Below are 24354 nucleotides of genomic sequence, written 5' to 3'. Positions count from 1 at the left end.
AACAGGAAGTACGAGGTCAACAAAGCCCAACAGAAACATGTCGACGGGAGCAGATTTGTTAAAACTGAGCAACGACGCTGCAGGAAAGCAGAATAAGCCACACATAAGGACTCACAGTGCAAACTTGTGCCGGTGCTCACGCACTTCCTGGATGTAGTGTTGCAGGTTGTCGAAGAAGAGTTTCATCATGTGCAGCTCCTTCTCAGCCCACCTGAGAGAATCGGAAAGTAAATCAGAACAAATGAAGCCAGAATAATTTGCTGTGAGGAATCCCTGTCTGCACAGCTCGAATGAGGACGTTAGACAAGTTTTAAACACAGAAAAAAAAAGTGAGGATAAAAAAAACTGCTGGAAGGTTTAAAACAATATACAGACAAAGTGGATTGTTTTCTTTCCCCCGGCTTCATGTACAATTAATTGTGGTGAAGCAGTCTATAACATAACAGATGAGTGGTTTCTTACATGGTGATCCAGTGAGTGTCGTAGCTGGAGCCAAACTGCTGGAAAGTGCCAAAAAGTTTGGGGAGTAAACGCAAAGAAACCACAACAGACCTGAGGAAGAAAGGAGAGGGGGTTAAACCTAAGTGTCTGGAAGCAACAGTAAGAATTAACATCTGACACATAAATTCATTTCTTAAATGTTATTCTTGGAAATAGAAGATGAAATATAAGAAATACAAGTGGAAGTAGTTGCAGTCGAAGTCCACGTGTAATAATTGGAAGTAGAAAGACGAGTAGAAAAAGAGGAATAATGAAGAGAAAACATAAACGATGCAAAAGTACAAATAAAGTAAGAGAGTCCAAAATTGAGGGACAAGTGCAAAAAAAAAGAAAAAAGGACAAAATAGAAAAAGAAAGGACAAAGAGTTTATTTTGTGTCTCGTGTTTGTCTGTAGTTGTGGAGAGAGACTCGGGGTGGGACACTCGTACCGATGGTGGGCTAAGTTGTCAAGGCAACCTTCGATAAAGCGCATTCGTATCTGCCTGTCGGTGAACCAGCAGACGAGTGAGCAGAGCAGTTTCTCCGCTTCGTTAATCAGACCTTCGGACAGGTGGATCTGGACACAAGAGCAAAATGAAGGCGAGGTCAGGCGGCGGTCGAACAAACTGGAGTCGCCGCTGCGTGTCGAGCTTCGAAGCCAACGGGTTCAAACGTGCGCGACTGCGTGAGTCGTCGTCGTACCGCGTCTTCGTCCTGCACCAGGTCCCACAGCAGCGTGTTGCCCTTCTTACAAACGTTATCCAGGTTGATGTCGGTCACGGCGTGGCTGCTGGAGTACTGATGCTTATGAACGGCCGGGCCTGCACAGGAACAGCGTGTCCACAGATAATCAGCTGCCCTGCCTTATAATTACACTTATGACTCAGGTTCGGAAAAATCAACAGCGGCTCACCTTGCACGAGGTGCTCGTGGTAGATGGAGGCCAGGTTGGGGAGGTGCTGCTGCAGGTGGGAGCTGAGCTCCGCGTGGGAGTTGATCTGCACCAGCTCCTCCTCGCAGCCCGACTCCTCCCCGTCGAAGTCGGCCATGTTCTTCTCCGACTTGGCGCTCACCTGTGAGCTGCTGCAGCTGACGTCGTCGGCGCTCAGCATGTCCTCCACCATGGCACTGAGGGGAGGAAGAGGTTTAGACACTTTATCAAAACACTATTTGTTTAATTTGTCATTTGCTGTGAATAGTTAGTAAAATCCTTAGTATGGTCGTGGCCTCTTTGTTTTTTATTTTTTACTCACTTTGCCAAAAAAAAAAAAAGGATCTGGAGCCATAGTACATATTTCACCCTCAAACAGAAGCCAACAGTCGATATACATTTCTGTAGTTTTTGTTGTACTAACAAAAACTGCAGCTTCCGATGCGTATGTGAGATTTCAGGTTTTGAGGATTGAGACGACAGGACGGTCTCACCCTTCGTGATGGTGGTGGTGATGATGGTGGTGGTGGTGGTGGTGCTGGGGCCCAATGAAACGGCGGCAGTTAAAGAGCTCGCTGCCCATGGCTTCCCCGAGGAAGTCCCCGGGCCGTGGCAGACAGGGGGGCTCCTGAGGCCCCTGGACCATCTGGGAGGGGCCAATGTCCGGGAGCTGCTGCTGTGGCTCCGCCCCTTCGGGCCGAGCGGACGACGATGCGGAGCACGCGTCCAACATCCTCATCCGGCCCTCTAACGACGCCGACGCCACCATGACGGCAGAGGTCTCCGGGTTAAAAGGCAGGACCTTTGGCTTGACTCCTCCCCCTGTCCCACTGGGCCCCGCCTCCTGACTCGGCCCCTCGCCCAGGGCTTCGCCCGCCTTCCTCTTTCTGGACTCCGTCTGCTCGTGGGGCTCCTTCTGCTGGCCGCCCTCGGCGGCTAACCGGTTCCCCTCATCTTCCTCCTCATCGTCATCGTCGTCGTCCTCCTCGTCGTCCTCTTCTTCGTCGTCGTCCTCCTCCTCCTTTAAGGCCTCGCTGTCCGCCATGTCGTCGGAGTGCATCTCGCTGCCGGGGCTGCCGGCTGACTGGCTGGCCCGGCTGGAGGCGGCTTCGTTGCTGGAGGCCTCGCTGCGTCCGCTGCTGCTGCCCGGCCCGCTGCTGCCTTCCTCCACGCTGTTCGCCGTCTCGTCCGAGCTCCCCTGCATCGACTCCTAATGGAGCGCAGAACAAAACCTCTCAGATGATGAAAATATTGTTTCCTTAATAAAACTCTGCGCTGTCGCTTTACACGACTCGAGCGTTACCTCCGTGTCAGAGAGCCTCTGTTGGTTCCGCTTGCTGCCGGTCATCATCTGGTCGTCCATCTCCATGTCACTGCCGCCGCTGTGCTGAGTGTCACTGTTGTCGCTGCTGTCCGGGCTGGCAGCCGGCGAGCCTGAGAGCACAGGGAATAAACAAGAAACTAAATAAACCCGGGGACCATCAAACAGAGAAGACAAACATAATGATCCAGCTTCTGGCCTGGATATGGACTAACAGGTCAATATATTCAATATACTGAAATAATCTAATACGAGCAGGGGAAAAATATTTGTTTTTGGTTTGTGATGAAAGAAAGAGGAGAGATTATACTTTGGCTACGCCCCAAACGCAAATGAGCCATTAGCATCCAACTACGAACTACCCAGACTCGGACAAACATTTTCATCTCCGGAGAGAAATATTACAGCTGGAGACAATTTGGTTGTTTTTTTCTATATTACTGAAGTAAGTTAAGATGCAAAAACCTGGGGGCACATCCAACAGTAATACAAGGTATCGCAAAAGGATGAACAACAGGTTCATTTAATACTATTTACAAAAACCCAAACAAAACATGGACACCTGTTTGATAAAATAACAGTTAAAACTGAGGTCAAAAGTGTCGTGATTAACAGGATGGATACTGTTCATCACTGCACCTTTGTTTTACTGCTACTCTCCATATTATCGGTTCAATCAACGAAGCTACAAAAACTGATATTCAAGTCCTTTAACCTTATATAAAGTATATGTTTGACAGGGGAGGAGTTTGACACAGAGCAAGTTGCCTGCTGACCTTTCTTGTTTCCCATGGGGAGGTTTGTGTTCAGCAGGGAGGCGAAGGAGCTCTGCTTGGAGAGCTGAGCCTTGGCAGTGAGAGCGTTGTTCCACAGAGCCTTGATCAGCATGGAGGCCAGATACAGGGTCTGGAAGGAGGAGGTTGCATTCAATCGGAGAGCAGCGGCTGTCACAACTACTCCCAGTGGAAAGAGGTTTTTGTCACTGCGTACCTGCTCAGTGTGGGCGCTTGGGTGCAGGCCTGACACCAGGTTGAGGACGTGGCGGAGAGGCACTGGGTCCAGATTCTTAATGAGCGATGGGAAAAGGTCGTGGATGTAGCGGCTGCAGTGTTTCAACTGAAAACAAAAAGAAATCATTTAGTCAGGACACATTTTAAAGGATCTGTATGAGAGCTATAAATTCTATCTGAGGAATTAGATCTATTAAGATTATTCCCCCTCTGCGTCACCTTAAAAAGCTGTGGGAACAAACTGAACTGAATCCAGTCAGTCAACACCGCTGCTTTCATGAGGAGTGCATTTAAAGACTCGTTCTGGTTCATTTCACCCTGTTATGTTCCATTAAAATGTGCGTATTGTGGGTCTGTAAAGCTCATCTTCATTCTCCCCCCGTCTCTGTCGGGTGTGATTAAAAAAAAAAAAAGTGGAGTCACACTTTAAAAAAAAGATTGCGATATATGAATCAGGCAGTGACAAAGCTGTCTGCGGCTTTCTCAGTCATTTGATTAATTAAAGTCTTTGTGAAGCAAATTCAGTTTTTTTTACTTTGTAAATGCTCTCTACCTGTTCAAGTGACGGCTTACAAGGCCGTGAGGCACTGAAGTAAAACAACAGTTAATAGCTTTAATTAATGAAACATCTGAAAATAAAAACCCATAAAGCACAAACTGTGACATTCAGAAAGTATGTTTTTTTTTTTCTTTCTTTAAACCAGTGGAGAATTCAATGGGGAACCTTTCATGTGATTGGAAAGTTGAGCATCAACAGCTGCTGAAACCGAGGAACCGAGCAGACTGATGATGGAGGTGAATAGATCTGTGCAGCGTCTCTGCTCTCACCTGAGCTGCGGCCCAAATACAGTCTACGTGCTGCGTGCTGAGTCGGCCTTCGGCAGCCAAGAAATTCAGGATCACTTGGCACTGCTTAATGATCTGGAAAACACACATACGGGGTTGCATTATTCAGCGCGTACAGATGACGGCTAAGGGTTCTACTGCTGCGGTACTTGACAAGAGAAAATAAGAGAATAAAATTCATAGTCGCAGCCAAATGTAATTATAAAACATAAGGCTGCTTTGTGATAAATGAACGGACACACCGTTTACGGTCAAATAACTTGAAGGTCTCACCTCGATGTGCAAATTCGGCCCGAATATGTGTTCTACCACATTGTTGTGGATCAGCCAATCGGCTAGTTCCTTTGCTATGGATCTGAAAAGATGAGGAACAATTAGACCCTCAGTCAGTGAACAAACTGCACATGCTCAAAAAAAAAAAAAAACTCAACCACAACGCTTCCGAGTAATTTTCACTTAAATTTTGTGAAAGTATAGTTCAATACATAAAACAATATACGTTTGTAGCAGTAACACTTCTGACCCGATGTAAACCACATTCATTCCCTGTAACATCTTTAAAGACAAAACTGTAAACTCTTTAATATTCTCAGAACGTTTGGACAATAACTAAAGGCGTGAAATGTTTTGGAATAGTTCACCATTGTGGTTGTAAGCATAATGAAAGTGCGCTTTGCACCTTCACAGAACATGAAACAATCCCTGTACCTAAATGAATAAATCAAAAATTACTTGGCTGAAGGTGATCTGCTAATCTTTTATTAACTTAATCAAATTATTATTTTTTTTTTCCAAGAACAGGAGCTGGTGACATAGTAACCTTTAAATTTAGATTGTTGTGGCACAGAGTATAGTAGTATAGTGTAGATTATATATTTTTACAATTTGTTTTCTGGTCTGGTGGCTGGATTGAAGACTCTTGAAAGTCAGTTTTCAGGCTGCCGGTTCATTCGAGTTGACTTACGTTTCTGTGTCCGACACCAGGGACTCATTGTTGCAGACGTCGTTGAAGGTGTGGAGCTGATTCTGGAAAAAAAACAAACAAGTTTCACCATGACTGTGGTTAAATGACGATTTCACCAAACGTCCCAGAATCAGTTAATTTTCTATCACGAGAGACGCTGAGAAGCCGTCACTCTATGATGTGGGAACATCAATCGACATCAGGAAACATCGCATCACTACGATAAACAACTATTATGACACAATATCAGAGTTCACATGCAATCCTGTGTGGCGATAAATAACCAGAGTTAGATTCCGATAAGACAAAATCCATAAGTGGAGTTTAGGAGCCAGAAACGTAACAGTTTAACAGGGATAGCTGCGGTTGGACAGTGCTGCCTGGTGGCAAGATCAGGCCGCATATGTAGGAAAACAAAATGTACTCAGGACAACAGAACGGGTCTGATTTTGAGGAGCCGTTTGCTGATAGGGCAGAGATTTACTACCTGCGGCGAGTGGCCCTCTGAAGCCTCGCAAAACTACACCCAAAAGAAACATTTTATCTCATTTTCATTTCATACATACATTTATTTATACACGGTCATTTTCAAAAGGACTTTTAACTCTTAGCATAAAAGGGCTTTTAAAAAAGGCACAACAAAATTGGTTAAAAAGGGGAAAAATGGCTAAAACCACAAAATTGGCGGGGGGGGGGAATGCCAAAACATCTTTAAAATAAAAACAAAAATGAAACATACGACTGCTTCAAAAAGAGAAAAAAAAAACAACCTGTTAAAACCACTAAAACTTAAATTCAACTAAACACAGTTTATGTTCACATATATAAAAAGTAAGTGACTCACGGTGATCTGGCTGAGTCCGGCCAACCTCATGGTGAGGGTGGGGGACATGAAGTACTTGAAGGCCAGGTCCAGGCTCTCCTTGTCGAAGCACAGAGCGCTGTCCAGTGGCTCCTTCACCGTGCTCCACATCAGGTCGGCCATGTTGCGTGCGGCGCTCTGCCGCAGCTCCTGATCCGACAGCTTGCACAGGTACCTGCAGACGGCAGCCAACGGTTACTCACCCATTGACAGAAATATTAAGCTCAGTGTCCTGCTCTGGTCAAGTGTTTGAGACTTAATTTTCAAGTTATCCGATTTATTTGTTTCCCCTCTACAATGTGTGTAGGTGACGGTCGAGACGTGAGATGAACCACACCGAGCTTGCTGACTCATTCATTCTCCACGAACTGAGGCTGTGATTTCCAGATCTTTCATTGCCGGGGAGGAGGGAATTGCTGCAATGTGGTTGTGGGGTTTTGTGTTTTTTTTGCTGCTTGAAAGATGAGCTGCCGAGACGTGAACTGGGCTGAAACGCCTCCAAGCATTTGAACAAGGAAGCTGTTATAATAACAAATTATTTTGTATGTGTGTGTATATATATTTTTTTTTTTTTTTCCTCTCTCTCTCCAATACACTTTCAGCATTTTTTTTTTTTTATTTAAACAGATGGCTTACTATCTTGGAAAACCCAACTGATTGATATGATCGTCACCAGTCTAACGGGATGGATTGTTTCTCTGCGCTGCAGTGTGACCGTCGCCTCCTTCCATCTCATCTTTCATTTTACCATCACGTGACACAACAGCCAATCACATCCAACATCCAGAGAGGAGCTGCGCCACCTGTGTATTTGTTTTAATTCATTCTTGAATATTTATTTTGTGCAGTTTATTTAGTGCACAAAAGTATATTTAGATTTTGGCGGCAAGAAGGGCTCAATGTGACAACTGATCACTCAGCAATAGATAAACGACAACATTTCTGATGGAAGTTTTGTGTGTGTCTGTCACTTGCTGCCAACTAGAATCCTCTCCTTTTTCTTTTTTTTCCTCCCCAACCAAAACCCCCAAATCTGTGTCACATTTCAATGTGCTTTGTGTGTACGTGCTCCCAAAGGTGGAGTTGTGCACCAAAAATCCAGCAGAAAAAAAGATATGGGGGGGGATAATCTAATCTTTACGCTTCACCTCATAAAGACACAGGCTCCCAGAATAACGTAAAAAACAAAAAAAGAAAGAACTCAGTGGCACTTAAACTTCCCTGTTTGACTTCCTGTTAGCAGTCGGGACCAAACTGTGTCCCATCACCGAGTTCACACATTGCAGCCTCCTCTCATAATGGCTGATTAGCCTCAGATACACATGGAAGTAATTTACAGTAAATATTCATATGATAGTAACATGGTGCAAACCAAATAGTTTTATGAATCACTAATAAAAAAATTTTTACTTGTAATTTGCACACAGTCACAGTAGATATGTTTTTAAATACAATTATTTAACTACAACATTAAATTTATCAAGTCTTTCTTTGTTGCTTTCATTTCTTTTATACAGTTTTATTGATAAAATGTGTTGTCTTTAAGCTCCAGGACTCCACCCTGCTCATTTCATCGGCCTTCTTATTGAGCAAAAACAAACGCTTTTCAATGAGTTCCACACGTCAATGGATCTGGCAGCCTTAATATTTATTTATTTTCTTTTTCTTTTCTTTTTTTAACGAAGCTCCCCAGTTAGTGGAACAGCAGAGGAGCCAGGGGTTGTTGGGGAAGATGGAGGATCTGCAGTGGTAAAACCCTGCAAGAACAGCCGGAGGAACAAAGATATGCAGTTTCACCGCGATATGAATTCCTGTTGCATCCACACTGCAGTTCTTTGTTGATGAATTTGCGTTTGGGTCTCACGTGTGCAGGATTTTCTGGCGGCGTACAGATCAAATCAAAGCCAAGAGTGGAGAAACACGTTCCGGTGGCATTGCTGCGATCCGGCCACAGGTCGTCGCCGCCGCTCAAGTGAGAAAGGAAAGGGCAGAGGCAGCCGGAGCCCAGAGGCAGCCGGAGCCCACCTGCGTCACATGCAAGCATCTCCCTGCCGTCACGTGGGGAGGACGGCTGGCAACTGTTGCTATGGCGACAGAAGCTCTTCCTAGCAACTAAAGAGTGGTACTTTGGTATTTTCGGGGGGGGAGCGAGAGAGCGGTGTCGGTTTACCCACTGAATGAGTGAGACAAACAGAGAAAGAGTGAGCTCAGGGGCAGAATCGGCCACGTCTGGTTTCCTCCCAAACGACGGCCGAGCTTTGATCAGTCGCGTCGAATAATGTTTACAGCTCGACAAAGCATTTCAGGCTACGATGAGCTTCAATTCATTTATAATTCCCCACACTTCACCTCCAAAAAGAAATTTACATATTTCATTTTTGTGGTATTTTAGCTGATTTTGTTCCTCTTGAATCTTTATTCGTCGTGATTCAATTCTAATGCACACATTGATTATCTGACTTTTATCATCGCCTATACATTTAATCCAGTTTTAATATCAACTCGGTCAACATTTCCGGGCGTCTCCTTTGTCTCATATTTACTTCTGAAATGCTCACCTCATTGCCACATGTCAAATAGTCTGCTGAAGCACTTTGCAGCAACCTGCATGAAAGCAGCAGCATATAAATGAAGGAAGATTGATTTGAGTGCTGAATGAGTGTTACTGAGAGGTTTTCAGATTTCGGTGGATATGTGGACCTAAATCTGTGCCGTCAGAGACGGGAAGTGTTGAGGAAAATGGCCTCTTTTCAGTAAACTGAAACAAAGACAGGAAGCCGCGCGTTGCACTGAAGGAATTATCTAATTTTGAAGATCTGCGATCGAGATGAGCTGAACAGGCTTCAAATGTTGTATTTTCTTTCAGTGCAGGTTCTCCAATATTGCAATATTGTCGCACAATTCCGAAATTTTTTTTTTACTTTTAACTAATTAATAATGTGTTAAAGATCTGTTTTTCCCCCCCTTGTTTGTTTTGTATAAAAACACACATGGAGCATCCTGTGGAAACCAGCAGCTGAAAAAAGTAACAATGAACCTGCTTTGTTCCCTCAAGAAAAAAAAAACCCAAAAAACACACACTTCTGTGTGAACTCACCGGATCACGTAGGTGCGGAAGGGGATGATGTGTTGCATGACGGCAGGGATGTGAAGCCATATTCGGATCTGAGAGCAGACGCACGGTCGTTAACAAAACATTAAAGTCACGCCGGTGAAGACACAAAGTGGGGCTGTTTGAAAGCGACAGGTTTGGTTTGAAGAGGAAACGATCACCTGCATCTCAATCCTCGAGGCAGAAAGAAACGCAGGTCTCAGGCTGCCTCCTCACAATATAAACTCGGCATTTACCAAACACGCCATGCATTTAATATTCCATTCATTTGTTCATATACATAGGATTTCTTTTAACATTTCATTGCGTGTGTATACAAAAAAATTTCCATTTGTCTGCAGGTATATTTGTGTACACCTTGAGCATATATGTAATATAAGTTTCCATGTATGTATGCGTATCTATATGTAGATATTTGGCTTCAACCGAAACTTTTTGTGAGTCGTATAAGTGTGCTTGTGATTTCGATAAGTTTAAATAAAAGCAGTAGGTTTTAATTGCGGCCGTTCCTTGTCGGACGAGACTCACGTTGGAGACGATGGTGATGAAGGCGTGTGCGATGGGGAAGGGGAGGTTCTCCGGAGTGCCCGATTCGAAGCACTCCTTCATCAGGGAGAGGCCGTGCTTTCCGCAGAAAAGGCAGACGTAGCGCAGCAGGTGCAGCGGCACCTCCACGTCCTGGTCGCCAACACATCACATCGACCGTTCAGTTCAATGCGGTTAATCAACTGCACGGCTTGTTTGTCCACACAAATGTTTTCAGAGACACTTTTACTGCCGTTTTAGTAATAAACGAGAAAGTTTGCGACCGTAGCCGCCATCTTTGTTTGGTTCGAACTGCAGGAGCAGAGAGCCCAGAGTGTCAACAAGTTAGTTTGTCTCAGTAGCTGCTGACGGAGGTGGAACGGAGCCACGCTAATGAGGATTAACGTTTGGTTTGAAAATGAGAATTTTTGTGGCAGTAAAAAAACGTTGGCCCAGATTTCACGGTAATGTTTAGCAAAACCAACATTAGAACCGATTAGATTCGATTCGACTAGATTAGGCTCCAAAGGGAAAAAAAAAGTTGATGTGTTACAGAAATGACGTGCTATTATTCTATGCCGAAGTTGGTCTATCATTAACGCCTGCTCAAAGCAGTGAAAATAACTGATTAACTAACCACACAAAAACGTACATGGATCCATGTATGAACATGTTGAGTCAGGGTGCAAAGATTAACAGGCGAACAACATGCGTGAAGAACAGAACACCTTGCAGACTGAGGTTGGAAGAGGTTTCTTACATTCATGTCACAGAATGAGCCCAGGATGTTGCTTTCGTGAGCAGATATGTCCTGCAAAACAAGAAACAGAGGCAAACAAAGTTGTAGGATCTTTAAAACAGTAGGGCTTGAAATCAAGCTGGCTAATTTCTGAGTGAACGTGTTCCTGCCCAAGACTTAAGTTTGTCATTGTTAAAAAGAGAAGAGCTTCTAAACCTTTGTTCCAAATGCTCCAAATTCTTCCCGGGATCTTTGAATCAAAGAGGCTTTTAAGTACTAGTCATCTTTGTATTTCTAGTGGACTGTGAAGGAATCATAAATCAACCAATACTGATCACTTCACTGGATGAAGCTACTACTGTAAACATAACTCCATAGCTGCCAATCACATCGTATCTCATTTTTACAGTAGCAAAATAAAAATTAAGTGACAAAGTAATACATTTTAAAAACACTGGCACAATGATCAACATGAATAGTTTGTGACGTCCATGGTTTTGGTGTCGCAGGACACTTCATTCCATGTAGTGAAGAAGGAGCTAGCTGGATTTACCCCACAGCTAACTGTTGCTCCAAAAAGCCATGACGCCATTACAATCACAACATTTTTTTATGAATTTTTACACTTTTAAACACTATGAAGAGGTAAAAAGGTAAACTCAAGGCTCACCACACTTCCGTCAAAATAACTTAAGGCAACGTTTTGAAAATGATGTCAGTTTACGCAGCAAGAGCAAAAATACTGAAAACTATGAAATGGCATGTTGGGCCACTAGATGGTGCTGTTTGTATTAGTAATAGAACCACACATGCATGCACAGATACGCTATAAACATTAACGATGGCGAGTAAAAGGACATTCATATGGACAGACGACTCAGTGGCTCGTACCTCTATAGTGGGGTGCGTGTTGTGTTTGTAGGCCGTGTAGAGGGGGAACTGGATCTGGAAGATCTTGGCAGCACACAGCAACAGTTTCTCTCTCTCCTCCGTGCTCCAAGAGCTGAAGGGATCCTGGCTGTCGCCGCCGCCGCCTTCGGCGCCACTCCCTCCAGCCTCGGTGGCAGCGTCTCCTGGTGCCGCTGCTTCCGCTTGTGCTTCGGCCAGTTGCCTGGCCGCCTGATCCGGTCCTGGGTTTGTGTTCTCGGGCGTGTCGGCATCCTCCTCTGCAGAGTCTCTTTCAACATTCACAGGTTCGTCCTCGCCGGGCGAGGGCGGCTGGGGGAGGGTGCTGGCTGTGGGTTCGCCGCCGCCGCTCCACTCGGCTCCCACCCCGGGGCCTTTGTGCGTGTGGCCCTGGACGCTGCAGAGTCGGTCTCTCAGGCTGCTGATCTGAGCGATGACCAGGTTGATGAGGGCGTAGACCAGCTGATTGAAGACCTCCAGATGCTTGTACTCCTTGAAGCAGCAGAGACATTGCCTGGAGACACAAACGAGCGCAAGTGAGGAGCTTCACAACACGGCAATAGTCTGCAAAACTGAAACGTCGACTACGATGAAAACGATCAGATGGTCTTGCAGTGAGACGAGACATGATGTAAACAAACGGATGTTAATTATGTTGTCCACGAATACATATTGAATAATTCCAAATTGCCTGTTCTCTACCTCTCATAGCTTCTCCCCTGGCAAGGCTGTTTCTAGACATGTAGTTTCATGTTAAAGCTTTTAACTAATTACATGTCAGCCATCATTTGTTGCCGGGGTCAAAGAAATCTGCCTGGATGCTTTAAAAAAAAATCAGTTCTGCAGGCCTGCAACATAAAATATATGCTGATCAATCTGTTGCTTCAACCAGTCAAGTTTTGAGTTGGGGGCTATTAGGGCCTTCGAGCAGGCATATGGTAACATCAGCGTATTCCCGCCATCTGATTGGACAGTCAAGAGTTTACTAGCCGGACCGAGCAAACTGCATCTGTCGCGAGCTGCAGGAGCACAAATAAAGCATTTGCCACAATGTTTAACCATTCGATTCTTTTGCTTTCTTTTAATAAAACACCGACCACTGAAATCCATAAGAACTCCACTCCAGTTTCAACTCCTAACCCACTGCTGCTGCTGTTAGATCCCACTAACAGCTGTCAGAGGAAGCAGCACTGACCTCTGAGTCCAGGAGCTGATGTAGCCGAGCACCCGTAGAGCATGTTCCTTCTTCAACTGGAAGCCTCCTTCACTGCCGTCTGCATCCGATACTGAGGAGAGACACAAGAAACACCGTCAGCCGCCGATCAACTACCTTGGAATTGAAATCGTCATTTGAAAAAGAAACCCTGAACCTTCTGGGCTCCAGTTTATTTAGGAAAATGTCATATAACGGAATTAAAATTTCACAAGGATGTAACTTGACGGTAAGATTGGAAAAACGTATATTCCAGCGGTGGAAATTTCATTTCATGCTTGTTAACAGACCAAAGATCATCATCCAAACAGAGACCGGAAAGCAGCAGATTGGAATGTGGGCTTCAACCTTCAATACCCCAAACAGGCTCAAAAAAGTGTCTGATGCACTGGTGGTGAACTTCCTTTTCTGCTGCATTCACTTGTTTCCCCCCCTCCGTGGCTGTTTAAGTAGTTCTGAGCTGCTTTCTGCCTCCAGGTCAGGAAGTTAAATTCCCGTCATTATCAACAGGTCGGTGGTTACATACACCACTATTGTTTTTCCACTGGAGAAAGATCGGCATCAGCGGGAAAATGTTCACAATATAAATGTGTTAAAAAAAAAAAGAAGGAAAAAAAAGCATTCACATTCAGCAGGAGTTTGAATTATTGGGATAATAAATGGGATCTTTTAGTATTGTGTGTGTGTGTGTGTGTTTTCTTAAGGGGACTTTCAGATCGCCCCCTCACACCGTTATTCAAGCCAAAGGTCATGTGAAAAACACGTGTACATCCTCACATTGATTGCACATCAGAGCGTATTCTCCGTACTATAAGTCGCATCTGTCAAAAACTGTTACACTGGTGTAAAAAAAACGTAGTATTTTTCCCCCAGTCCAGATGTACGTGTTTGATCATCCTGTCCAGCAGCAGCTGTTCAAGAGCCTTCGGTCAATTTATTTCTCAGCTTATAGTGAACGATAAGCCTTCAATGTTTCCTTCCAAGTTCCTCAGACTGCTTGTCCATCACCTCCTCAAAGCAAACATTTCTCTCCACCAACTGTTGGTCTGCATTATTCAAGACCACCGACTCCAACCCGGGGGGTCCTGCCTGATGAATAATACAAATGTGCTTGCGCTGCATCTTTACAGTATGAGAATAAGAGGTACCGGTTGCTTTTGCTGACACTTTGATGAGAGCTATGAAAGTGAGGATCAACCGAATAAGTCTTTTTTTTTTTCTTGATCTCTGATAGAAATATCAGGACTTCCTATGCAAGAGTGCACAACCAAAGTTATTTTCGGATCAAGTGAAAACACCTGTAAGTCAAAAAAAATGCTCAATGTTAAAGAGCAATCGAGAGAGAGAGTGAGTTTAAAATGGTTCCCATTCCTGCTTGTCTGATCTTTTCCTCTCTCAACAAGTGTTGCGTTGTTTAAAGAAGGTGGACATCGAGTCTGGAGGCGTCCGTACTAAAAAAAAAAATCATTACACGGCACCAGAATGTTGGCCTGAAGTTACTGTTATTGTTCTGGCCTTTAAAGATCTTTATCAGTCCCACCCAGTTTGGGGAAATCCCGATTCTCTGCAAAAAAAAAAAATAAATAAATAAAATAAAATCGCTGACCTCAATTTTTGGAGCAAAAAAAAAAAACACGCAATGGACAATAAACATTCACAAATCCATTTCAGGGCATCAGCAGATTCGACATCTTCGCCAGTGGCAGTAATAAGTTATGTTTTTTTTCATTGACCGACATTGTGCGACAGCTCAGCGTGGACCAAAAAAAAAAAAAAAAAAAACACACGAGGAGGAGAAAGAGGACACATTTCATAGTGTGATCACACTTCCAGGCCTTTGCACCGTTATTCTGCATCATTGTTGTGCAGATAAGTGGAAGCAGGGCGTTGCTCTGCAGATAAGTTAACAGAAGTAACACAACCAAATCTCCGTGTGTGTGTGAAAGGAAGCATCGTCCAAAATGGCTCCGGGTGTGGATGAAAAGGACATTATTGAAGAATACAGAGAGGAGAAAAAAAAGGTGAAGATCGGACGTTCAAGTGTTCCGATTGATAAGCGATGTGGAAACAAGCTGCGATGGTGACCTGCAGCCAGAAGAGGTAAAGAAAGTGGGAAAAAACACAACTCCTGTATGATTTAAGTAGTTTTAAAGAATTCTGTTGACATGATTTGTGTATTTCTATGACGGCAACCACCTCAGCCTAGAAACAACTTGTAGATAGTAAGTAAATAAAGAAACGAGAGAAGACCTTTCATCTTGAAGGTTCCCATTTTTAAAAGGGGCCATTTAATGACAATGTTTATTGACTGAATCTGAGGTCGCAAATGCTATTTTTTTTTTTTTTTAAACAGCTCCCAAGGTGGAACTTTTCAAAAACACTCTATCTCGATGTAAACAGGAGAAAACTTTTCTGGAACGCTGAAATGTGGATGATTTCATTACAAAAACACAGCGCCACCACGTGGCCTGGCAAGATGACTACATCTTTTTTCCATGTTTTTGCCCTTTCCATTGATGAAGTATAACGTGTAATCAACACAATCGAGTGAAAAGTCATTTTATATTGGCTTCACATTAGACTGATGCATACTACACAAAATATACACAAAATCCTCCATCTTGCGTCGTAATCTGCAACATGTTTCACAAATATGCTTTGCAATAGAAAAATGCTACAAGTAACTTTTGGAAGGAAAAACAATAATCCACATGGATGATGCATCACGCCGTGTATCCAAGTACTGTGCTCGCCGCACAATTAGCCTACATGACAGGTCAAAGGTCACGTCTGCCTATAAAACTCTCCAGCTTAGAGTCACAGGGGACCAAATTTAAAAACAGCATCCTGCTGGGTTTTTTTTTTTTTCTACAACAAATCTCGATGACAGTATGACTGTGAAACACACGGCGCAAATCAAGAATCCTGATACGCAAACAAACGGGAATAGTGTTTTGTCTCACAATGCATTCAGTTTACACACGGTCGTCACATTTTTGGGGAAATCACGTGGATTTGAACACAACTGAGCGGATTCCACACACACACACACACACACTGCAGCTGCAACGCGGGTTCACAGGTCACCGACTGACACAGCACATGGAGCTGCCAGTCACGTTGACGGAGCAGTCACAGCTGCCGGTTCAACGCCGCACCGTGAACTGGTGAATGCGCCATCATTCAATACACTCCTTTAAAATGAATCGGACGACGTTCTGAGAGCCGCTTTGATCTCGACGGTCGCAGGAAACTCTGGGAATCCGGTTTAAAAGATCAATAAATTACAAAAAGATAAAAACGCTGTGAGGAGACGCATTGAACCATAAACCCACGAGATTCTCGACTCCATTCTTTGGTATGACTCAAAACATGCAATAGCTATTTTTTGGGGGGGCTTTTTGGCAGGCATTACTGAAGATGCAGTTACATTTGGACATTGCCATGTGTTTTTTTTTCTCTCTGCACATCATTTTTTCGTCAAAATTTGACTTCTCGTCCAGAAAATGCAATAATCAATTTATTGAAAGATTCCTAACAATTAAGAAACTAAATGCAGAACTGCATCGGCTCCAGCTTTTGTTTTTACTGTTGTTTTATTCACAATATTGAATGAACTGTTTTAAGAAGCTTGGGAAAGTTTCGAATATATAAACTCTGTACACATGTAGCAATGTGAATTAAAAACTTTGACCCTTCTATCGACTCGTCATCCCAGAAACGCATTTTAAGGACAACACATGAAACCTGTTCCACTTTTAAGGTGATCAGTGTCGCTTACGAATATGGAACCATCAAAAAAAGGAAACCAACATAAGCAACAATGAAAATTAACTGAAACAAATGCTATTAAGAGTGGAACTCATGACAGTCGTGAGGCTGCAACGATCCTTATTCCTCATTATGCCCGAGTTTTGCTTCCAAACAGATGTATGTTACTGTTTTAGCACATTTGCAATGCTTTTGCGCCTTTTGGCCAACTGCCAATGCGCGTTTTGTACCTGGTTACTCAGGCTGCGTGGTCAAAATAACATTTATGAACGTCAGCATTTTGTTTTGGTTTTTTTTAGTTTCTGTCAAGAAAATTCCAATTATACAATTAAATATAGCTTATTCTTATTTTGCCATTATTAATTCATGCACGAAGCATCCGAGTTTCATCAGCTGTCCATTGCATGTGAAAGCCATTCATTCTGTTCACAGATCAGCCATAACAATACAACAATCTCCTTAATACTGTACAGATCACCTTCACCACTATGACGTCATCGTCTTTCTACCAGCAGCAGGTTGAACGACAGCGGCTCGTCTTGGAGATGCTGCGATTCAGCTGATGTAAAACTTGGGCACACAAGATTTGCACATTTCTTTTTTTTTTTTTCTACTTCCAAAATCAACTCCCGAGGACAAAATGTTCCCTTTGCTTGTTGGGATACATCCCACCCACTCACAGGTGCCCTGACGTAGAAATCAAGTGTTATTCACTCATAATGTTGTGTAGAAATGATAAGTTTGTCATTTGAGCTCCTTCTTGACCAACTCTTAGGTTTGTGATGCAGATAAATTCGGAGCTGCACAATATTAAACATGCGATAATGTGCAGTATCGTGAGTATACTACACTACAGTACTACAGTATACTACAGTATCGTGAGTATACTATACTACTAATACTGCTTCCTCCATGTTTAATCCTCTACAAGTTTATCATATGACTTGTGATAAACTCTGAAGTACCCAACTTTGGCAGAACTCTCGCTTGTTGGAGCCAATTTTAAGCACAGACAAATGCAGAATGTTTGTTTTTTTTGGTTGTTTTTTTTAAATCACACCCATCTGCAGCTTCCACTATTCAGAAGTGGAACAGTTTGTTGTTTTTAGTCATTTTTGTGCTTCTGACTTCTAGTTTGTTGGCATCAGGTGAGAAATAATGTAAGAATAATTCAGAGAAATGGGCTCCATCTGCCCAGTCAAATATTTTGACACGGCGAGCCTGAATGCAGATTACATGGAACTATAATTTATTGCTGCTTAGTATCCACGTGACAATTACATTGTGAGATATCGTACCAAATGAATGAAACGTACTGCAGTGGTTATTTACCAAACTTTTTCTTAGAAAAGTTCAGAAAACCTAATGTACCACAGCAGTAAACACAAAAAAAAAGTAATGGTCCAGTAAAGATTAGCTATACTTGTAATCTTGAGTTAATATGCATTTCTCCTTTCGGCAGAACAAGGGCTGTGTAAGAAATTAAAAGACTGTCAATCTTTTTTTTACCTTGCATGTGCAGCAGATTTGGTTTTCTACTCATTAAATCCTTCCAATTTAGAATTTATCAAAGTGGCTTTTCTATTCCGTCTTTAAGAAAAATCACAATGACGAGCCTGGACTCCTGGGTGAGCCGGGCGCAAATTCCCAGTTGCGGCCAGAAGGAAATCTTGCCAATAACCGCCTAATGCAGATTAAATCAAACTCAATATTTGTTTGAGCTTTAATTTTTCAAAAAGATGAACTGCTTCCTCCATGTTTAATCCTCTACAGTCAACTCCCATGATGTGAAAGACCCAAGAAAGACTCGGGAGCTTTTCCTACCTCATTGGAGCTCGTGTTTTAAAAGACAATATATTCAAACTACAGACGTGAGCGCAAACAGTTTGGCCAGGCGAGGCACTGGACACACACTCCAGCCTCCCACAAATCCACCACACAGTCCAGGTTTCTAATTGCAGCGATCACAAGGCCCGAGGCTGTGAGCTGCTGGACGTTACTGAATGAAACAGACTCTTACAAACGGACAGTGGAAAAACAATGTTCCGGTGGCTGGAATGGGTTTGGAGTTTCCCACAGGTTTGTTGAGACGAGCAAAAAGACACCACACGAAGCCAAATCTCTTACTCACCCTGCGGTGAGTAAACCAACAGTTTAATGACAGAGGCAGACATCAACCGACAGCTGCATGATTCACTAAACTCCAGAACTCAGAACCTTCAGAACTTCCATTGATCTGGACTATCGAGCGCACCTGATTATATACGCCACACCCACCAAATTAAAAAAGAAAAAAAAAAAATGTGGATATGTATAGGCCGCACTTGTCTAGAAGCGGTAGGCGTCCACGTTGTAACAATGCATGAATTACACTGCAAGAGAGAGAGAGCGAGAGAGAGAGCACACAAGTAAGAAGGCAAATAAATTACAGCAAAAGTAAACAAACACTGAGGGTTTCATCTTTGTTGATTAAGTATTTTATCCGTTATTTGCCGATTGTGATTGTGAGGATAAAGATTTTCCTCTGAGGCGGACGACTGCTCGGCCATAGAGATCAGGTCAGGGTCACGTGACGCCGCACCTGAACGCATCACTCAGGGCTGCTGTCAGCTCCTGCAGTCAAGACCGGACCGCATGGAGTTGCACGTGACGACAACAATCGCGAGATGAGGTCAGCAAGACGGAAATATCCCTTTGAGGGGAAATTTTGGGAGAAGCAGTGGCGCTCAAACCGGAGCAGATACAGGCAGAAAAAGAATGTGGCGGCATCAATCTCGTTAACCCGTTAAAAATCCATAAATTAGCCGCGTCGGTTTACGTCGCAGGGTTCAAAGCGCGTGAAAAAAAGTAGCGGCTTACAGTCCAGAACTGTGCGACACTAAGGTAAGTGCATGAATCACACTTACATTTCCATGAAGACTTAATACTTAAAAAAAAACCTGTGGACAAACTAAATGAAGTTTGGAAACGTATACAATTTAAATGATGTATATCACAAAAGACTGAAGGGTGATAAATGTTTCCATGCACTGTGCAGGCTCGCTGCGCTACTTAAATATTAGGAAGGAACTGACGCGGGGACCAGTATCAGGTCGGATACCGCATGGGGTACTCGTACTTGGGAGAGCTCTCCGATGCCACCTGGCAAGTCTTACGCGACGTCACGACTTATTCGTCGCGCATCGTTTATGTACTGAGTATAAATTAGACTTAATGACATTTAATAAGAACCAATACCAGCAGGTAGCTAAAGGTTAGTACTGGTACTTGTCCTATTAAAAAAAAAAAGTGGTATCGGTGCACCGCAATTAATTAGGTTTGCAACTATCAAGAATCACGTAATCACAATACTCAACATTACCGTACGATATTAGTAATGTTTAGAGTTGCACGAAATATCGCAAAATTGACCATCATCGGGACGTCAGCATTTGAAATATGAAGATCACAAAAATACTTCAGGGTTATTTTAACATTACAGCATAAACCAATCACAAATCACAGACACCAAAACCAGTGTTATCGCAGCAATTCATATCGCAGTAATAAACAGTTAGTATAAATGGTAAAATGCACCGACGCCTGATGTTCACTATGTTTAGGCCGAGCCAAGCAGTGAGCAACAGGACGGTCAACAGAGGTCCCTGCAACATTCAGACTCAGGAAATCAAGGTTAAACTGAAGGTTTTTAATGTGAAAGAAGAAATACTAAAGAATGTTAAGGCTTCCCCCAAAGAGTCAAATGAAAAGGCAAGATGGGATCTGAAACATCCGAGGTTATGGTTTCAGGGGAAAGTTTCTTTTGCACTGACCGACGGCCGTATTTCATTCGACACAATTAACTGGAATAGTCCCGACTTTGCTTGGGTTGCCTCCAAGTCACAGGCCTTCAAACTTCTATTATGCATGTTGGCGCGATGCAACAATGTTACTTTAATGCGAGCTTTAGCTGCATCGTTGATCCATCTGCTAAGAAGACTGTGGAGTTTTCTCAGCTTATTTCAACACCTCTCGCTTTGTCCACTGTCGTCACGGTGGGAAACTCAACCAATCCAAAAAAAAAAAATGTATTAAAAAAAAAACAGGCAATGCCCGCAGTGCTGCAGCTACAAACAGGAGGTAGACAAGTGAGATAATGATAGCTTTGAGATTAGCACCATTAAGCATGAGTGTAGTTGGTCATTAGTTGAGGGTATAATAGTAATTTTGTGTATGAGAACTGAATTTGGAGGGATTGTTGCTTTTCTTTGAGCTCGAAGCAGAGCTGCAAAACTGATCACACAGCTGTGCACGAACAAAATTTCTACACGTCATGAAAGTATCAGACTTGTGATGTGACCATGTGTGTTGTGTTAATGAGAATTGTTTTAAGTGGTAGAATTAATTTAAGTGGGAAACCTGGAAAAAGTTTTTAAAAAAAGAGGCCCGATGACAATATGTGCCGATCACTTTGATGATTGCGAAATTTGTACCTATGATTTGAGATTCACCATTATAAATGTGTGAAGATGCATACATATCAATACCAGTATCGGGTCGGACACCACAGGAAGTACTCGCAAAAGCGTTCAGGTCCAACCCAGCGAATAATACGAGACAACCTGCATCAGAAACATCACCCATGTACAAGATGAACGGACCAAGAGAGCATAAACAATGTCAGCGGTTTGGAGACCATTATTAATGAGAATGACAAAAGTAAGACTATGACCAGCAAAAACACCAAGAGGAGGTGAAAGGTACTTTTTGCAACACCGACAACTTAAATCACCACAGACATTTGGATCAGCACTGTTACCCGGTGTTTAAGAATAACTGGTTACGCTGTTATGTTGTGACTGAACACCTTTAGTGTCCCTTATTGCTGCAAGCAACATCAGATGTTGAAATAAGACTCACAAAAGCTACAGCACCTCAGAAGAGAATTGTAAACGTGGTCAAATCGCTTTCGCCCAAACAGCTTATGGATTGTTCTAACATCTGCTGTTTTAGCAGCAACGAGGGAGTTGGTCACCAGTTCACAGGGAAACCAGTGAATCAGAAACACTGGATGTCGCTCATTAGTTTGACTGCTCAGCCCGTACCTCCAGGATGCTACATGCTAAAGCGTTTTGGTACTCACACACCAGTGACGCTACGAGCTTAATATGGCTGATGCTCTCATCGGCAAACTCGGTCACTATACTACCCTCTGTGTACTGTAGGTGCGCATAGTGTTGAGCCATACTCTTTTAACATTGTTGGCATATGGAGTATGAATTAGGGATTTATGAAGTATCTGAATTGGTACTATTGGTACTGAATTGGTAGGTTGTTAATACAGTACGTCAAAAGGAAATATAACAAAGTCCCATGTGAGACTGTGCTGAAAAGATTGAAACTGAACAAGACAAGGGTTAAGGATCACAGTCAGGTGTTAATGTAGCAGCCACTTTAGTGTACATTTATTTTCCTCTTTAACAATGCTTCGACTTAGTATACCAGATACTTCGTGTGCAATGCTTTTGGGGCCCAATCCTCATGTCTGACACCCTGATTTATACTTTAAAATAAAAGCGAGTCAGGTGCAGTAGATTCCAACAGAGCAGAAGCTTTCCACCCCACATCTCAGTGTCTAAACAATGGACTGGACACTTGCATGAGAACGACAAAGAGATTCTCACTCGTGCAAATATATTTGTTTTGACTGCTCTATCCATTTTGCTCAACTGGGACATTTCAGACAATCCGAAAATAAAACAAGGCCTCGATCGCTCTCCTGGACCATCGGCTAAGTTTTAGCACTCGATGCAGCCTTGTATTTACAATGTGGGCTCCAGTTAGCTGTGGATGAGATGGAGGGGGGGGTGGACGTCGACTTCGTGGCTAAATTTAGATTTAATTCATCACCTTGACTAAGTGGGAGTTTGTAATGTGTGTGAAACACACCTGTCAAAAGGCAACACGGCAGCTGCCAAACGTTTCCGCGGCGCTAAATGACAATAATCTCCGCGTTAATTCTCCGGGTTAGCTTCGTAGCTGCTAGCTTTGAGTAACATCCAGCTCTAAACACACACACACACACACACACACACACACACACACACACACACACAACACCGTCCTATGTGTGTGTACGTGTACGTGTGTGTGTCTCTGCTGACCGTGAGTGTGTTACTGGTTCTCAGCAGGCCCTGTTGGGCAGAGTAACAATGGGAGGCAGCGGAGCGGACAGCCAGCACACTGACCTGACAAACACATCAAACAAAGTCCGCCTGCTAGCTCCGCTCGCTAACCCACTTACAAAATCCTTTTCTTTCTTTTTTTTTTTTTTTTTTAATCACGACGCGTTCAAATAACGACAAATCGCTACAAAACGTCCCCGTCTCTGCACAGTTCACCGGTACTTAGGTTTTTCACACACACGGCTGTAATGTCACGGATAATAATAATAAAAAAAAATTAAAAAAAATTTAAATCCAGCGATCCGGGGAGGTTTGCTCCGAGCCGGAGGCTGGAGTTTGTGTGAGGAGTGTTTGACAGACAGGCCCCGGACTGGCTCGAGGGGGGGAAACGGCGTTCAAGCATCAACATGAAACCGACACTAGCACACCAAAAAAAAAAAAACAACTGACATCGAGTGCAAGACACGCAGCGACACGGTCTCCGCCGCCACCGTGTCGCTGCCCTCGGTGTCTACCCCTGCGGGGCGAGCCCGACCGGGGGAAAGTCGGTTATATTGGAGCTAGCCGCCGAGCTAACGTGCTCCGTGCTAACAACCAGCAGCTCGTCCTGCACCGTGCAACTCAAACACTGGTTTTACTTACTTTCATTTAAAACCTCCACCAGCTCGGCGCAGTTTTCACACATCGTTCATGAAGAAGGGAGAACTGTGTGCACCCACTCAAACCATTGCCCTGGATACCGTTGTTGGCTGCCAGTTGGTTGTTTTGGGGGAGTAAAAAAAAAAAAAAAAAAAAAAAAAAAGGCCCAGTGGAGGGAGTGATTGGTGAAGGTTATCCCCCCTGAAGGGAAGCGGGGGACACGGCAGCGACGAGACGGTGGTTTGCATCCACGCCGAGCCGATAAAGACAGAAAGTTCGGAGGCACTGAAAGGTGGAAATCGAGTCAGTCTCCAATCTGAGCGTTACTTGAGACAGTAGACACAGCAGCCATGTTGAAAAAGGAGGGGGAGGGAGGAGGAGGAGACACACGGCGTGGACACCGTTCGGCTGTTTCCGCCGCGTCTCCTTCGAGGGTTCGTCTTTCTCCGTCTTCTCGCGATATCTCACAGTAACGTGACGTGAACAACCTTTTCAAGGGCAAACTGAAAAACTGTTCGATAAAACAGGTATAACAACCTAGAACCTTCTTTTTTTTTTTAATCAGCACGCATACTTTTATTTTATTTTTACACAAAATATCGACATGCCAATACCGCTTTATTTAACTTGTTGCCTGTTTGTAATAAGGTATATACCTTATTACAAACAGGCAACAAGTTAAATAAAGCGGTTATTAACCACTTTATCAGATACACCGCTTCCCTTACTTGTAGAACTACCTTTGTCCAAGGAGCAGAATTTGTATCCTCAGACACTCTGAGGCTGTTAATAATAATAATAATAATAATAATAATAATAATAATAAATTCAATATAGATATAATGAATAAATTCAGTTTATTCAGTATAT

At 43.4% G+C, this 24354-nt stretch overlaps 1 protein-coding gene across 2 annotated transcripts in view; it reads right to left on the bottom strand.

The window, feature by feature from the left end:
• The window catches only part of usp34 (ubiquitin specific peptidase 34), a 55274-nt gene extending 31663 nt beyond the window's left edge, over positions 1 to 23611 (bottom strand). Inside the window, exons 1-19 of one of the 2 annotated variants that reach the window (XM_080520343.1) lie at positions 23488 to 23611; positions 12893 to 12983; positions 11683 to 12211; positions 10813 to 10863; positions 10056 to 10205; positions 9513 to 9580; positions 6398 to 6590; positions 5554 to 5615; positions 4863 to 4944; positions 4572 to 4664; positions 3724 to 3849; positions 3510 to 3639; positions 2716 to 2846; positions 1907 to 2622; positions 1395 to 1609; positions 1184 to 1302; positions 931 to 1058; positions 463 to 552; positions 116 to 211 (exon numbers count right to left, since the gene is read on the bottom strand). In XM_080520343.1, coding sequence (XP_080376469.1) covers positions 116 to 211; positions 463 to 552; positions 931 to 1058; positions 1184 to 1302; positions 1395 to 1609; positions 1907 to 2622; positions 2716 to 2846; positions 3510 to 3639; positions 3724 to 3849; positions 4572 to 4664; positions 4863 to 4944; positions 5554 to 5615; positions 6398 to 6590; positions 9513 to 9580; positions 10056 to 10205; positions 10813 to 10863; positions 11683 to 12211; positions 12893 to 12983; positions 23488 to 23530 — 3113 coding nt within the window. In that variant the 5' untranslated portion in view covers positions 23531 to 23611. Of the gene's footprint in view, positions 1 to 115; positions 212 to 462; positions 553 to 930; positions 1059 to 1183; positions 1303 to 1394; positions 1610 to 1906; positions 2623 to 2715; positions 2847 to 3509; positions 3640 to 3723; positions 3850 to 4571; positions 4665 to 4862; positions 4945 to 5553; positions 5616 to 6397; positions 6591 to 9512; positions 9581 to 10055; positions 10206 to 10812; positions 10864 to 11682; positions 12212 to 12892; positions 12984 to 23487 lie in introns of those variants that run through there. The other variant, XM_080520342.1, reaches the window with a different exon arrangement.
• Positions 23612 to 24354: the final 743 nt, after the last annotated feature.

The sequence above is a fragment of the Blennius ocellaris genome, assembly GCF_963422515.1.
Source record: "Blennius ocellaris genome assembly, chromosome: 3".
In the NCBI taxonomy this organism is placed as follows: domain Eukaryota; kingdom Metazoa; phylum Chordata; class Actinopteri; order Blenniiformes; family Blenniidae; genus Blennius; species Blennius ocellaris.
The sequence above is the reverse complement of the archived record's forward strand: the minus strand, read 5'-3'. Positions and strand labels throughout refer to the sequence as shown.